Here is a 17,585-nt window from a genome sequence, read left to right as displayed (position 1 = left end):
GAATCTCTGGTGAATTTTTAGATCTGAAAGCTGAATGTAGCTTTTATTACACTCAGTACATTTATATGGTTTATCTCCTGTGTGGAATCTCTGGTGAATTTTTAGATGTGAAAGCTGAGAGAAGCTTTTATTACACTCAGTACATGTAAACGGTTTGTCTCCTGTGTGGATCCTCTGGTGAATTTTTAGATATGAAAGCTGAGTGAAGCTTTTATTACACTCAGTACATGTATATGGTTTGTACCCTGTGTGGATCATTTCGTGAATTTTTAGTTGTGAAAGCTGAGAGAAGCTTTTATTACACTCGGTACATGTAAATGGTTTGTCTCCTGTGTGAATCCTCTGGTGAATTTTTAGATGTGAAAGCTGAGAGAAACTTTTATTACACTCAGTACATGTATATGGTTTGTCTCCTGTGTGGATCCTCTGGTGAATTTTTAGATGTGAATGTCGAGTGAAGCTTTTATTACATTCAGTACATGTAAATGGTTTGTGTCCTGTATGGATCCTCTGCTGAATTTTTAGAGTTTTAAGCCCAGTTAAACTTTTATTACACTCAGTAGCTGTAAATATTTTCTCATTTTTATGATTCCTTTTTTGCATATGTTGTTCTTTCTGGTGTTTTTCTCCTTTCCTCTTGCTATGGAGGAAAGCAGAAGTCACTTTATCACTATTATTAATTTGGAAGGGTCTCTCTGCTAGGTGTATCTTGGCCTCAGGGATATTACTGAGCTCCCTCTCATTTCTCTCACACTTAATGACTCCATCCGTTGTGTCTCCCGTAGGGTGTCTCAGTTCCTTTGATTCCTGCTTACAATTCTTTGTATTAATCGTCTCAAGTCTCTGGGAAATATTCACACTGACATTTTCTGACTGTGTTTGGATTTGTTCCATTTTTACCGAATCTTCTCCTCGATTCTTTATTCTCTTCAATTCGTGTCTGATCTGATGATCTGCTGGATATAAACAGAAGATATTTCTCATGAGTTAGAAAACAGCAGTGGTTTATACGATAAAACCTGTATATAATGAGAGAAAGATAGGTTGAATCACACCAGGAGTTTCCATGTGTGGATTGAGAATTAGTCCGTTTCCTATTTGCAAACCAGTTTTTTCAAGCATTTATCTCCAGACAGTGCAAGTTGTGAGCTGTTCCTTGGACATGGCAGTGCAGAGAGTTAAGGGAGTCAATTCTGTAAAACTCAGAGTTTTCCGACAGTAATTTATAGGTTTTGCGTGTCGGTGTAGGAATCGCCTATAAGCCACTTGTGCCCCACCTAATTGCAGACCACCCCGTCCTACCTATGTGCAATAACTCTTAAGCATTACCTTAAGGAACAGCACTTAAGTGCATTTAGAAGGACTCTTGCCATGTCACCTCCGTTGTGGCACTTAACTGACATTTTAGCATGAAAGATACACACCAGAGTGACAATTAACGTTTGGCACACTGTATAGAGTTAGAGGGAAGACCACTGAAGAAAAAGAATATATTATACAGCGTTTCTCCGTGAATTTGCAGTGTGCAAATCGCGAACCCAGTCATTCGCGGTCTGCTCCGACCGCCTCTTCCTGTAATAAAGTAATAACGTCGAGCTACACCAATCAGGAGCAGACTGCGAGTGATTTCCTTCACCTACTGGCCCTCCAGCTACCCTCTCCTGTCTCCCCTGCCCAAAACTGCATTTGCAGTTTTTCAAAATTCACGTGGGGTGGGTGACATCATCCATGGAACACGGCACGGGCCGTCAAAAGTGAACTGTCACGTTAAGAAATTAAAGACTGCCCACGGGATCATCAGTTCTTTGTTTTCCGCAAAGTGGAGATGTCTTTTGAGACAGACATGGGGGAAGCCACTGCTTGCCCTGGATTGGTAGCATGGAATGTGCTACTCTTTGGGGATTCTGCATGGAATGTTGCTACTCTTTGGGGTTCTGGAATCTTGCTTGCTTTGGGTTTTGGCCAGGTACTAGGGACCTGGATTTGCCACTATGAGGATGGGCTACTGGGCTTGATGGACCTTTGGTCTGACCCAGTACGGCTATGTTTTGTGTATATTAGCTGTGTACGTTTTATCCTTTCCCATATTATATTTATTTAATTTGCCAGTATTACCCCTATCTTAAAAGACCAGAAAGTATCAATTGCTACTAAATCTAATTATAGACCTATCGCAAGTATTCCTTTGTTTACCAAATTGCTGGAAGGATTAGTCAACTTAGAATTAGTAATGACTTTAGGCAGTCAGATGACTCTGTCTTGTTCTTGGGCCCTAAGAAGGGCTTGGCGGCTTCCAAGGTTTCGGTGGCCCGTTGGGTCCGGAAGACTGTTTTCTTCTGCGTACTTCCTGGCTGGTAAGCTGGTTCCACTGGATTTGTGCACGTATTCCACTAGAACGGTCATTACTTCTTGGGTGGAGTCCATAGGTTTTCCCACTAGTCTCTGGATTCATCTGCTGCTGTTGCTAAGGAAGGAAAAATTATGCCTTACCTGTTAATTTTCTTTCCTTTAGACACAGTAGATGAATCCAGAGCCCTACCCATTCAGGATTTGGGATTTTTCTGCAGTTACTTCCCATTGAAGAGGTTTTTCCTGTTTTTTTCATGTTGTTGCGGTTGCTTGTTGGTTGTTATTGGTCCACAGGTGGGCTTTGCTCTTGGAAAGAAGTTTTTTTAATATACATGCAGTTATGTGGTTCCGGACGCTTGGGCAAGGAGCGATACTAAATGGTAAGGTGTTCCATCCAAGAGGAGCACCTGCAATTCAGTTCTCTATCTCCACCTGCTGGTAGATGTGCGGTATCCCATTAGTCTCTGGATTCTCTGTGTGTCTAAAGGAAAGAAAATTAACAGGTAAGGCATAATTTTTCCTTATCCCAGTGGTCTCAAGCAACTGTATTGGACCCACTTGGAAAGAGGGATCATAACTTGATCAAATTTGAGCTGATACCTGAAGTGACATCGCAAAAGAAATCTACTGTAGAGGCATTTTTTGAAAGGGAGACTAAGATAAAATGAGGAAAATGGTTAAAAAGAAGATAAAAGAATCAATTGCAAAGGTTAGTACTGTAAATCAGACATGGATCTTATTTAAAAATACCATTGTAGAAGCCCAGACCAGATGTATCCCACGTATTAGCAAATGTGGAAAGAAGAGGAAATGAGAGCCAGGTTGAAAGGTGAAGTGAAAAAGGCTATAAGAGCCAAGAAAACATCCTTTAAACAATGGAAAAAGGATCCGAGTGAAGAAATTAAGAAGAAACACAAGCATTGGCAAGTTAGATGTAAAGCACTGATAAAGACAGGTAAGAAAGAATATAAAGAGAAACTTGCCAAAGAGGCCAAAACTCATAGCAATTTTTTTTAGGTACATCAGCAGAAAACCTGTGAGGGAAACTGTGGGACCGTTGGATGATCAAGGAGCAAAAGGGGCGCTCAGAGAGGATAAGGCCAAAACAGAAAGACTGAATGAATTCTTTCCTTCAGTCTTTATGGAAGAAGATGTAAGAAATGGCTTTCAAGGGTGATGATGCGGAGGAACTGAAAGAAATCTCAGTGAATCTGGAAGATGTATTAAGCCAAATCAACAAGTTAAAAAATGATAAATCGCCAGGATCTGATGGTATACATCCCAGGGTACTAAAAGAACTCAAACATGAAATTGCTGACCTGCTGTTAATGATCTGTAACCTGTCGCTAAAATCGTCTGTAGTATCTGAAGATTGGAGGGTGGCCAATATTACGCTGATTTTTAAAAAGGGCTCCGGGGAGATCTGGGAAATTACAGACTGGCAAGCCTCTCTTCAGTGCTGGGCAAAATGGTAAACAGTTATAAAAAATAAAACTGTGGAACACGTAGATAAACATGATTTAATGAAATGGAGTCAGCATGGGTTCAGCCGAGGGAGATCTTGCCTCACAAATTTGCTTGACTTCTTTGAAGGTGTGGATAAAGGTGAGTTAGTTGATATAGTGTACTTAGATTTTCAGAAAGCTTTTGATAAAGTTCCTCACAAGAGGCTCCTGAAAAAATTAAAGTTTCATGGATTAGGAATTGGTTATCAGACAGAAAACAGAGGGTAGGGTTAAATGGAAAATTTTTCTCAATGGAGTAGAGGAAACCAGTGGAGTGCCACAGAGGTCTGTACTGGGACCGGTGCTATTTAACTTATTTATAAATGATCTGGAAATTGGAATGACGAGTGAGGTGATTAAGTTTGCAGATGACACTAAACTGTTCAAAGTTGTTAAAACGCTTGCTGATTGTGAAAAATTGCAGGTGGACCTTAGGAAATTGGAAGACTGGGCGTCCAAATGGCAGATTAAATTTAATGTGGACAAATGCAAAGTGATGCACATTGGGAAGAATAACCCGAATGCTAGGGTCCATCTTGAGGATTAGCGCCCAAGAAAAGGATCTGGGTATCATTGTAGACAATACAATGAAACTTCCCGCGCAATGTATGGCGGCGGCCAAAAAGCAAACAGTATGCTAGGAATTATTAAAAAAGGGATGGTTAACAAGCCTAAGAATGTTATAAATGCCCCTGTATTGCTCCATTGTGCAACCTCATTTAGAGTATTGCGTTCAATTCTGGTCTTCTTATCTCAAGAAAGATATAGTGGTGCTGGAATAGGTTCAAAGAAGAGCAACCACAATGGTAAAGGGGATGGAACTCCTCTCATATGAGGAAAGACTAACATGGTTAGGGCTCTTCAGCTTGGAAAAGAGATGGCTGAGGGGAGATATGATTGAAGTCTACAAAATCCTGAGTGGAGTGAAACGGGTACAAGTGGATTGATTTTTCACTCTGTCAAAAATTACAGACTAGTAACTCGATGAACTTACAGGGAAATACTTTTAAAACTAAAAGGAGGAAATTTTTTTCCACTCAGAAAATAATTAAGCTCTTGAACGCGTTGCCAGAAGATGTGGTAAGAGTGGATACCTTAGCTGGTTTTAAGAAAGGTTTGGACAAGTTCCTGGAGGAAAAGTCCATAGTCTGTTATTGAGAAAAACACTGGGAATCCACTGCATGCCCTGTATCGGTAGCATAGACTATTGCTGCTCCTTGGGTTTTGGCCAGGTACTAGTGACCTGCATTGGACAACATGATAATGGACTACTGGGCTTGATGGACCATTGGTCTAACCCAGTAAAGCTATTCTTATGTTCTTAATATACGGCATCCTAAAAAATAGAGAAAAAGTTATGTTTCCTCTATAATTGGGGGCGGGTTACAAACCCCAAAACCACCCCCAACGGCAGCGTAAACAGTCGGAGCCCTTTAAAATAAGGTTTTTGTGCGGCGCACTGCTGTCTTGCGCTCAATTACCCACTCCAATTTGTCGGCGCCCGTTTGTCCGGTGCGCTTATGACTGTGAACCATGGGATGGAACCCTTTTTCTATAACGCTATTAGTGCTCTTTATAGTGACACGGCTGCTAGGGTCTGGATCAACGGGTTGGGCTGCCCTGTGCCCTGTCCTGGCCTACCACTAGTCCACCAGAGGGGGGACAGAGTAGAGCCTGGCAAGGAGTGTGGGATAGGATGCAGAGCCTGGCAAGGAGTGTGGGGTTGGGTGCAGAGCCTGGCAGAGAGGGGGGACAGTGTGCAGAGCCTGGCAAGGAGTGTGGGGTTCAGTGCAGAGCCCAGCAGGGAGAATTTGGTTCAGAATGTTTTTTTTCTTGTTTTCCTCCTCTAAATCTAGGGTGCGTCTTATGGTCAGGTGCGTCTTATGGAGCAAAAAATAGGATAACTTTTCCTTAGCTATAAACAGGCAGAACTCCCAGCGTTTACCCTACAGAGGGGTCTATAGAAGGCATTTTTACCCCAGTCCCTCTTATTACTACACTCACCTGAGCAGCTGCTTTTCCCAGTTTCTCTTTCTTCTGATCCAGGCTCACCCCTGATGTACGGTTCTTCTCCTCGATCGATGTGGGATATAATCTTAGGGGTGATGGTTGGAGAATCTTTTCCTGGGGTATGAAAATTGCATTAATTTTCTCAAATTTTTTATTCCTCATAAAAGTAACATAATTCCTCTTTACTCAACTTTATAGTCTAATTCCCACTCTAAATAGTTCAATGTATTATTACCCCCATTTCAATGCAATCGTCTTCATTCCTTATACAACATGAAGATCTCCTTGTTCACACCCAGAACATCTGGAATAAGGTAAAACAAACACACTGAGCATGCTCAGACTGATATGCTTTCTTACAATCTCCATCTGATAATATTCCCGCAGTTTAGCTCTCGTGTTTTAGTGGGAGCAATGTCTTTCCTTAAATTCCCACAGAGTTGTGCGATTTCTGTTCAGGGTATCTGATACATTTTTAGGTTTTCTGGAGGTATTTTTTTATTTCAATTTTCATCTTTATTCACACTTGTATATCAAGAACAGTATACAAACAGTTAATAAATAAAACCAAGTAGCCCTTTTACTAAATCTTAGCACACAGTAATGGAATTAATGTGTGCTAAATGTTGAGGACCTGTTTTATACTTATGGGCCATGTGACACTTAGTGGATGCTAAGCCTTATTAAAAGGGCCCCTAAATTACTAATACAATTCCACACACCCCCACCAATAATCCTCTAAACCAGGGATGTCCAACCTGCGGCCCGAGAGCCGCATGCGGCCCCGTGAAGTATATTGTGCGGCCCCGGTCAAGGGCAAAGCAGTGTATTCCTCTGCTGCCCCCGGGGGGGGGTTTACCGTCTTGCCGGCTCCCTCCTCTGTCTTGCTGCAGCGTTTGTGCAGCCCCCCTAAAAAAATTTCAGCCAATGCGGCTCTGGAAAGCCAAAAGGTTGGATACCCCTGCTCTAAACCCTCCCCCCACTACCCCCTAACTTCTGCTACATTACTCCAACATGGCAGGCTGTGGCTCTCCACGGCCTAACCCCCAATTCTAGTCATTGGGAATCCAGTCTGCGTCCAGAAATCCACTGGGCAGTGCTGTTTCTTCTAGTGTCCAGCTGTATGACTCATCCTGAAAGAGCTCTTGACCTGCTATCTCTCGCCTTCCCCCTCTCTCCCAGTCTTCTCTTTGATACTCCATGGAAGAAAATACACTGCAACATAAATGTAACTTTCCTTTTCCCTTCACCTGTTTCCACTCCTCATACAATCCCCATCCTTTCTCATCCTAAAATTGAGACGAAAACCGAAAACATTTCTATATGATAAACTGTCAGGATTGTCCCCACATTGTCGTCAAGCATTACAAGGTTTAGGAAACAGGGCAGATATTACATTAGCAGATATGCTGTGAGCCTGTGCTGATATTGGCACTCAAACACATCAAATGGGCCTTCTGGCCGCTGCAGTACAAAAAAGTTCCACTCCAAAAGGTAATTGTTATGGTTGTGGGAAAACCAAGACATTTCAAACGAAACTGCAAGGCAAATATTAATAAACCGCCTGTATCCTTTTCACGATGCGGATTCGATTTCATCCACCTAGACCAGGTTGTGCAGCATTCTTTCGGAAAACTGTGTTGCTGGGACGGAAATGTATCTTGTTGCAATGGCTTTCACCACAACCTCCGACCGTCCCCCAATGGAGAGCATTAATGTTACACCAAATGTTACTGGAACGTCGTGAAGTGATGGACTTGTCGACTAAAGCTGGACGATTGTACGCTCAGTGCTGGTACCCTTTTAGCTTGACTTTTACACCTTACGTTCAAAACCAACTTTGGAGTACTTAATGGACTTCTTTTCCCATTTTGCTTTATCTTTATTGATTTGTTACCGCTGCTGCCAGGGTGGGAGGGTGGGTGGGAGGGGGGTTGGCTGGTTGGGTGGGTGGGGATTGGCCTTGTGTGATACTTGAAAATTGTGCCATGTTTTGTTCATTGCTATGTTTGTGCTTTAATAAAAATGATTTAAACATAAACCGCCTATATTGAACAGAGGGCGACCCCCTAGTATTTGTCCAAAATGTAAGAAGGGATATCAAAGTCGCTCAGGAACAGCGGGAAACAAGCCTTCAGGAAACTTCCCATCGGGCAGGTCTCTTGCCCCGGTACAAACAGAGACTAAAATAACATGCCCCTTGAAATTTCAAGCGCAAAGCCAACTGTGTTAAATTCCAAATCGGAAACAGCTCAAAGTGCTGGCATAGACTTATATATTCAAGCAGAACAGGAATTGAAAATAGCAGGAGAAATATATCGATTGGAATCTCAGCTTTCGGGGCCTTTACCTCCTAACTCTGTAGGGTTGGTATTGCCTAGATCTTCTGCTGCCCTAAAGGGTATATTTAGAATTCCTGGAGTGATAGATGCTGATTACACAGGAAATATAAAGATACAAATTTGGACTAACATTCCCCAAACTGTTTATTTTGGAGAATCATTTGCACAATTAATTTTGTTGCCATTCATCTTACCTGCAGGAGGAAAAGAGGTGGTTCGTGGGAATCAAGGATTTGGTTCTACTACAAAGCAGGTATATTCTCTTACACAAACAATAGGTAATAATCGTCCTTTGGTGAATGTATATTTCAATAACATTTTATTTCAAGGGTTATTAGATACTGGAGCTGATGTCACTGTAATAGCTCTCAACTAATGGCCGTCAGAATGGCCCATTGATCAAGTAAAGCAAGTGTGGGGAATTGGAGGAAAGCAAGAGGCTAAACAAAGCAAGTATTGGCTGACAGTTACGGTAGAAGGAACAGAGCAGACAGCAACTGTCAGACCATATATATTACCAGTCCATCTAAATCTCTGGGGGAGGGATTTGTTATCACAATTCAATACTATATTGCACATACAATAATGAATCATAAAGCCTTGCCCTTAAAGTGGCTTACTGAAACACCGCTATGGGTGGAACAATGGCCATTAAAACAACCAAAGTTAGAAGCTTTACATCAAGTAGCTCAAGAACAATTGAATGCTAAACATATAGAGCCTACGACAAGCCCTTGGAATTCTCCGGTACATGATCTTAGCAAAATAAATCAATGCAAAATAAATCAATGGGCTTACAACATATCTCTTACTGACCTGAAAGTATAAGCCTGCTTTTCTTTTCTTTAATTCTTTTTACCCTTCCTCTCGTTTACTTCCCCTTTGTTCTTCAACTTTAAACAAGGAATTGTAACTTTCCCCCTATCCCTCACGATTCATGTTAGTCTTATTTTGTAAGTCCGAAATGATTCTAATATACTCACTACCCCTTCTTTTTTAAATTGTACATCGCTTAGGAATTTAAATAAGCGATTCATCAAACACTAATAAAACTTGAAACCTGAAACTCCAAATCCTAACATAATCCCGATAAAATGGGAGGCTTTGGTAATAGACCTTAAAGATTGGTTTTTTTTTTACAATACCTCTACATCCGGATGATAAAGAAAAATTTGCATTTACTGTGCCTGTTCTTAATCATAGTCAACCAACTCAGAGGTATCAGTGGACGGTATTGCCACAAGGGATGTCAAACAGTCCCACTCTGTGTCAGATATATGTTTCTCAAGCATTACAAATTTTCAGAACAAATACTCCCGGTGCTTTAATATATCATTATATGGATGACATCTCAATAGCAGCACCAAAACTAAAAACAGAATGGATTTCTGAATTGACCACACATTTAAAACATTATGGATTGTGCATTGCACCAGAAAAAATTCAGAAGCAGTATCCTTATATCTATTTGGGTCATAAATTACTACAATGGTACGCTCTCCTACCATTATTACCTTAAAACTTCATTCTACAATCATGTATGTTGAACTTCAACAAATCCTGGGCACTCTTAATTGGGTACGCCCCTATTTTAATACAGTGGTGCCTCACACAACGAACTTAATTCGTTCCAGGAGCAAGTTTGTTATGCGAAAAGTTCATTATGTGAAACGCGTTTTCCCATAACAATACATGTTAAAAAAAATAATTCGTTCTGTAGCATAAAATATGCTAAGATGACATAAAAAAAGATAAATTTTTTATTATTTTTATTTAGATACATCTAAAAACATAATTGTTTTTTAAAACAACACACATTTTTTAAATTTAAAGACAGACTAAGTAGAGTCTAATTTTACAGTGAGAGAGGGCAGAGTCTCAGCGGCAAAAACTGGGACTTAACTGTTCATTTTTTTTTTCTAGCTTCGGGGAAGCGGCGAGAGTAGCTCCGCCCCCCCAACGCATCAGCAGTAGGCGCCGGGCCCCTGCGAGCCGACGGTCCGCCACTGCACAGGGAGCCAGGCGGAGAGAGGGCAGTTAAGCGCAGTGCCTGCGCGGAAGGATGCAGCTCGGGCGACTTCGTTGTGTGAAACGAAGTTCGTTGTAGGAAGCAAGACATGAAGTTCGTTGTGCGCAGCGTTCGCTGTGCGAGGCGTTCGTTATGCGAGGCACCACTGTATATCTACTGATCTTCTCAGCCCCTTATTTCATCTTTTGACTAAAGGCAAACAACCTTCAGATTTGATTTGTATAACACCAAACATTCCAAAAGTGATAGCGATTATTAATCAGCATTTATTAACTCAATGGGCTGATAGGATTCAGGATAACATAGCCCTTTCCTTATTAATCCTTCCACAGAAACGCCAACCTGTTGCAGTTCTAGGCCAAGTAACCCCCGATAATCGCTTACATATAATGGAATGGATCTATCTACCACATACACCCCCTAAGAATATCAGCTTTCCTCAATACATGTATAGTTCGCTAATATGTAAGGCAAGAAATAGAGCCCTAGACATCATGGGATTAGACTTGGTATCTATCACCGTTCCCATTTCACAAGATCAATGGGAATTTCTTTTTAAATATAATGATGAATTGCAAATTGCCTTAACAAATTACATCGGTCATATTTGTCATCATTATCCTAATCGTAAAGATAAACGATTAATTCTATTTGCAGAAGGCGTTTTGGATTTTCATTCTGCACTAAGCTTAACACCTATAATTGACGCTCTTACTGTCTATACAGATGGCAGCAAGACACGCGGAGTCGTGCACTGGACCCAAGAAAACACTTCGCGAGTCTTATTCACTCCCCCGCAACAATCCGCTCAACGATCAGAAGTAGCTGCTGTTATTCTTGCCCTGCAAACCTTTTCCCATTGTCCATTGAACCTGATCACAGACAGTCTGTATGTTCGTAATTTAATTTACTAGCTTCCCGGTGCCTACATAACCTCGTCAATTGATGACAACTTACTATCATTGTTTCTTAAATTATGCTCTTTATTGTCGACACGTAAACACTCTCTTAGCGTGTTTCATATTCGTAGCCATCAAAATCTTCCTGGAGTCATTTCTACAGGAAATAATATTGCAGACAGGGCCGGATTTTCCTATAGGCTAACTAGGCTTCAGCCTAGGGCCTCAAGATCAAGAGGGGCCTACATTCAAATTTTTAGCAAAATTAAAATGACACTATTCTAAAACATCCAGACAATAGTGAGAGGTGAAGGTATGAACTGAAGACTGAGTGGCGGCCTTGCAGATCTCCTCAATAGGCGTGGACCTGAGAAAAGCCATCGCTCGGACCTTATGCCCCGTGATCCGACCGTGCAGCAAGAGACCAGCCTGAGCGTAGCAGAAGGAAATTCAAGCAGCTAACCAGTTGGACAAGGTGGGCTTGGAAACAGGATGCCCCAACCGATTAGGATCAAAGGACAAGAAAAGTTGAGGATCCCTCCGATGAGACTGGGTGCGATGAAGATTGAAAGCCAACGCCTGTTTACAGTCAAGAGTATGAAGCGCCACTTCCCCAGGGTGAGAATGGGGCTTAGGAAAAAAAACACCGGAAGGACAACAGACTGATTAAGGTGGAAATCCGAAACCACCTTAGGCAAGAACTTAGGATGAGTATGCAGGATCATCTTGTCATGATGAAAGACAGTAAAAGGCAGGTCCGCAACCAGAGCCTGTAGTTCACTGACCCTGCGAGCAGACGTGAGAGAAATCAGGATCATCACCTTCCAAGTAAGGAACTTCAGATGGGTCCTATCCAGGGATTCAAATGGAGATTTCATCAATTGAGTGAGAACCACATTAAGATCCTAAACCACCGTGGGAGGCTTGAGAAGAGGATGGACATTCAAGAGGCCCTCATGAAGCGAGAAATCAGCGGATGGACCGAGAGCGATTTCCCATCGAGTAGCCGATGAAAGGCAGCAATTGCACTGAGATAAACTCTAATAGAAGTCGTCTTAAGCCCAGACCGAGACAAATGAAGCAAGTACTCCATCACAGAGGTCAAAGAGGCAGACAAAGGCTCAACGCGTTGGGAAACACACCACGCAGCGAATCTAGACCACTTCTGAGAATAACACTGCCTAGTGGAAGCCTTCCTAGAAGCTTCTAGAACATCGCACACCGACTGATAGAACCCCCGGGAGGAAGTCAGGTGGAAAGGAACCAAGCCATCAAGTGCAGAGACTGCAGATTGGGGTGCAGCAGCGAACCCTGACTCTGAGACAGCAGAGACGGAAATACAAGCAGCAGAAGAGGTTCCCGGACACTGAGTTGGAGAAGACGGGAGAACCATGGCTGCCTGGGCCACCGAGGTGCTATTAAAATCATAGCAGCGTGTGTCGATCGGAGGTGCACGAGAGTTTTTAGAATCAGAAGAAAAGGAGGGAATGCATAGAGATACCTGCCCGTCCAATCTAGAAGGAAAGCATCCGCCTCGAGACGATCCAGGGAGTAGATCCTGGAACAAAAGCGAGGCAACTTGTGATTGAGGGGCGAAGCGAACAGATCTATCTGTGGAGTCCCCCACCGAGCAAACACCTGACGCAGAGTCGAGGAATGGAGCGACCACTCGTGTGGCTGAAAGAGGCGACTTAACCTGTCTGCCAGGCAGTTTTGCTCGCTCTGGATGTAGGCCGCGCAAAGGAAGACATTGTGGCGTATCGCCCACTCCCAAAGCCAAAGCGCTTCCTTGCAAAGCGACAGGGAACCCGCACCCTCTTGCTTGTTCACATAATATATCGCCACCTGGTTGTCCATACGAACCATCGCCCTGTAAATAGCCCAGAGCTCCAGCAGGTTGATGTGATAGCGATGGTCCGCATCCAACCAAGGACCCTGAGTCCGAAGGCCGTCAAGATGAGCCCCCCAGGCTTACGCTGAGGAGTCCATCGTGAGGACTTTCCGAGGAGGAGGCACGAGAAAGAGTAAACCTCTGGAAAGATTGGAAGAGTCGGTCCACCAACGCAGCGAGCACCTCAAGGAGGGAGTCACCGCAATGTGCTGAGTTATGGGATCCTGCCTCCACTGAGATGCCAGAGTCCACTGAGGCATCCGGAGGTGCAATTTGGCAAAGGGCAAAGGCCATGTGCCCCAAGAGGATCATCATCTGCCTGGCTAAGACGAAGCCCTCAGGGAGATCTGTTGACTGGCTTGCTGAGACTGAGGCAGAAACAACCAGAGGCGAACTGTGTCCAGCACGGCTCCAATAAACTCCAGGGACTGAGAGGGACACAACTGGGACTTTGGGAAGTTTACCTCAAACCCCAGATGCTGAAGGAAGATAATAGTCTGTTGGGTCGCTGAGATAAACCCTCCCTCGACGGTGCCTTGATTAGCCAGTCGTCGAGGTACCGGAACACCTGAAGACCTCAGGGCCGCCACCACCATCACGAGGCATTTTGTGAAGACCCGTAGGGATGAAACGAGCCCGAATGGAAGGACCCGATATTGCAGATGAAGGTCCCCCACCCGAAAGCGAAGGAAGCGTCGAAAGGCCGGATGAATTGGCACATGAGTGTAAGCCTCCTTCAGGTCCAGCAAACACAACCAGTCCCTCTCTTCCATAAAGAGATATAAAGTGGGAAGAGAAAGCATGCGGAACTTCTCCTTGACAAGAAGCTTGTTCAGCCCCCAGAGATCCAAAATGGGGCGAAGGTCCATGGTCTTTTTGGGAACCAGAAAGTACCGGGAGTAAAACCCGGAGCCCCGCTGACAACAGGGGACCTCCTCCATCGCCCGCAGGTGAAGGAGGGCCTGAGCCTCCCGGAGAAGCAGAGGAAGCTGTGCGCTGCTCGAAGGATACTCTCCTGGGGGGCCTGTCCGGAGGTGAGGACTGGAAATGGAGCAAATACTCCTCCCTGATAACGGAGAGGACCCATTTATCCACAGTGATCAGAGCTCAGCGGTGAAAAAAAGCGCTGAGACGGCCCCCAATAGGCAGAGAGCTCGAGGGCGGAGGAGGCCAGCCCCCTCCCACCCAGACAGTCAAAAGGATGGCGCCGGCTTGGCCGCAGCCAGGGTCTGCGGCTTCGGCAGTGCCCTCTGCTGCTGTGGACGCATCGGAGGAGGTCTAGAAAACGCTGGCGTCGATTTCTGCGGGTAGCGCCGAGGAGGCAACCTATACGATTTGGAAGGAGCAGGCTTCGCCTTGGCCCAGACCAGGGAGGCAAAGGAGCGCTCGTGCTCCGAGAGGTGCTTGGTGGCCGCCTCAATGGAGTCATCAAAGAGTTCATTGCCCAAGCATGGAAGATTTGCCAACCGGTCCTGCAGGTTCGGGTCCATATCCACTATGTGTAGCCACGCCAAGCGACGCATGGCCACAGCGAAGGCAGAGACCCTAGAAGAAAGTTCAAACGCATCATACGTAGCGTGGAACATGTAAAGCCGAAACTGCAAAAAGGGTATCCAGAAGCCGGAGGAAATCCGCACAGCGGTGGACCGGCAAGTCATCCTGAAAGGACGGCAGAGATTTAATGCACTGCTTAAGATAGGACGTGAAAGTAAAGTTGTAATTCAGGACCCTGTTAGCCATCATAGAATTTTGGTACAGGCGCCTGCCAAACTTATCCATAGTCCTGCCCTCCCAGTCAGGCAGGACAGCCGCATAGACCTTAGAAGGGTGAGACTTCTTGAGAGAAGACTCCACCATCAAAGACTGGTGGGAAAGCTGAGCCTTCTCGAACCCCTTACAGGGGACAGTCTGGTACCGAGACTCCATTTTAGACGGAATGGCCGAGATAGCATATGGAGTTTCCAGGTTGCGGAAAAAAGATTGTTGTAACACCGGATTCAAGGGGAACCGCAAGGACTTCTTAGGAGGATAGGGAAGTTCCATCTCCTCCAAATATTCTTTGGTATAACGGGAATCCAACTGGAGGTCCAAATTCAACACCTTCCCCATGTCCAGGACAAACCTGGTGAAAGAAGAGGGTTTGCTCTCAGACCGCCCCTCAAGGGGGGAGGTCGAGCGAGACTGCAAGGCAGCAAAAAAAGACGGGGAAGCCTCCCAAGAGTACTGCGCAGGCATGTCAGTGCACAGACGTCGAAGAAGCCCCGCCGGGCGAGGACCCAGGGGTCTGAAGCACCGAGAACCGACGAAGCTCCCCTCACGGGGCTTGGGAAGACGACAAGCGTCAGGAAAAAGAGGCAGAAGTTCCCGACGCTGGTGCCCCATGGGAAGTAGTCCGATACCGCACCGGTGACTGCTGAAGACTCGGATCAGACAACACCAGGTCCGAGGCTTTAATAGACCCCGTAGTATGAGGGCCACGTGATCTACCCCACCTCAGGGAGGAATCCCTGGGCTTCTTAGCGGTTCTCCGGGACAAGGGAGAAAGACACCTCAACCGGTGCCTCGAAAGAGGCCGAGAGGCGGGGGATTCCCGCCGCGAAGGAAGTGGGGAAGAGTCAGACGAGGACAGACGCCGAGACCGATGCCCCTTGCCCCGAGAACCCTAGAGGCGACGCTCAGGCTGGTCCGTCGTGAGCGAGGTCGAGGATGGGGCAAGCCAAGCCAAAGCAGAGGAGAGCTGCGAGGAGATGATAGCCTTAAGCATATCCTCGAACATCTACACCGAGACCATATTCCACCCTACTGGTAAGGCATTGCGTTCCAACGGGGGCGACCTCGAGGAAGAGTATTCCCTTATGGTGGAGGCATGCTTGGAGGCCTTAGTAGGCGGTTTCGTCGAGGCAGTCAACGCCTGGACGGTCAGAGAATCCGAGGAGGACTTCTTAGGTAGCTGAACCAACCCTGAAGACGGAAGAGGAGACTTACCTGCAGTGGAGGATTTTGAGGCCGGGGCCATTGAGGTCTTCGAGGTCGAGGGAGATTTTCCCAGGACCGAGGTCTTCGAGGCCGACAGCGAGACTGTGGTTGAGACCGGGCCTGCCGGTAGATCAGTTTCCATAGCGAAGAGCTCCGCAATCCGCGCTCGACGCCTCCTGAGAGCCCGAGGTTGGAGGATAGCGCAACGAGGGCAAGAGCCCATAGGATGGTCGACCCCAAGGCACAAGATGCACCAGAGGTGTGAGTCAGTGATCGAAATCACCCGACCGCACTGAGTGCACTTTTTAAACCCAGTCAAGGGCCGGGACATAAGTTAAAAAGAAGGCCGCGGCCAAGGCAAACCGGGAGCCCCCGATTCGCTGAAACACGAAACTAGGAAAAACAACGAAAACAAAAAGAAGAGCACAGCGACTCCCGAACAAAGTAAAAATAAGAAGCCACGATGCAAGAAAAGCACATAGAAAAAACGAAGAGAAGAGAGACAGGGCTTAATGGCTCCGCGGAAAACTAATAACTGAAGACCACGAGGAGGGGACACGCCCTCTGGTGGAGTGGGAAGGCACACGCATGCGTGGTACAGCATTAGCAAACTCTGAGATCTTCAATCAAGTTTGCTTGAAAAGCGGATGACGTCACCCACATGTAGAGAATATGCTGCCTGCTTGTCCTGGGATAATAAAAACTGTCTTTATAATGATGGCCCAATATGGCTAATAAAGGTGTCAATTTATCCCTTACCCAGAGAGATCAGGATCTGATAATTGTCCTTCATCACCTCCCTGTAGAGCTCCTTCTGCTCTTCATCTAAATACTCCCACTCCTCCTGGGAGAAAGAGACAGCCACCTCCTCAAATGTCACCTGCATCTGAAACAGAAAGCAGAAACACACTCAGCACTTGGGGTGGAGCTAGTTTACAAAGACATCAGGGTCAGGACTAGAGCAATAGAAAGCAGTTGCACTCCTGATCTCTCTCCAACAAGACCTACCCGGGCAGAAGCTCCCTCAGACATTGTCCACCAGGCTTTGGCTTTGGCAGTGGGGGGCAGAAAGGACAGGAAATGAGATTCGGAGCCGGAAGCTTCCGCTCAACCGGAAAATTAAAGGAAGAAAAGACTCGTTTCCTGGTCGGCACAGGCTGATGACACCACAAAGAGAAGGCGGAGCTTCACACTGAGCGCTCGGTGTATGGAGAGAGGCATGGGATTTTCTTCTTGGCTCCACCCCTTTTAGTGCTGATTGGTCAGAGAAAATCTGGGGCGGAAGAATAGTAGAAGGGAAGGCGGGGCTTCACACTGAGGGACGCACATTGGGTTCTTCTTGGCTGATTGGTCAGAAAAAGCTGGGGCGGAAAAGTAGTAGAAGGGGAGGAGGGGTTTAACTATTTCCGGCACTCTGTGGTCAGCATCATTCTGGGGCGGGGAGGGAGGGAGAGGGGGAAAGAGTCAACCTGGCCGTTCTGCTCTTCAGGGAGGGGACTGACCCTGCCAATGTCCCATTCGCTGAAGGGAATCTCTTCAGCTAGGCTCTGTACAAGCTCCGCCTCTTCCCGCTGTAGGGCCCGT

At 45.6% G+C, this 17,585-nt stretch overlaps 1 protein-coding gene across 1 annotated transcript; it reads right to left on the bottom strand.

Annotated features, from left to right (window-relative positions):
- Positions 1–17,224, bottom strand: LOC117355656 (zinc finger protein 664-like; the record flags this gene model as incomplete). Its single annotated transcript, XM_033934549.1, has 4 exons — positions 17,010–17,224; positions 16,761–16,887; positions 5,859–5,978; positions 1–956 (listed from the first exon to the last, which is right to left on the bottom strand). Coding segments are annotated over exons 1-4 (1,227 nt in total), but the record flags the coding sequence as incomplete, so codon positions are not given.
- Between the last annotated feature and the right edge of the window lie 361 nt (positions 17,225–17,585).

The sequence above is a fragment of the Geotrypetes seraphini genome, chromosome 2 (genome assembly GCF_902459505.1).
Source record: "Geotrypetes seraphini chromosome 2, aGeoSer1.1, whole genome shotgun sequence".
Taxonomy (NCBI): domain Eukaryota; kingdom Metazoa; phylum Chordata; class Amphibia; order Gymnophiona; family Dermophiidae; genus Geotrypetes; species Geotrypetes seraphini.
The sequence above is the reverse complement of the archived record's forward strand: the minus strand, read 5'-3'. Positions and strand labels throughout refer to the sequence as shown.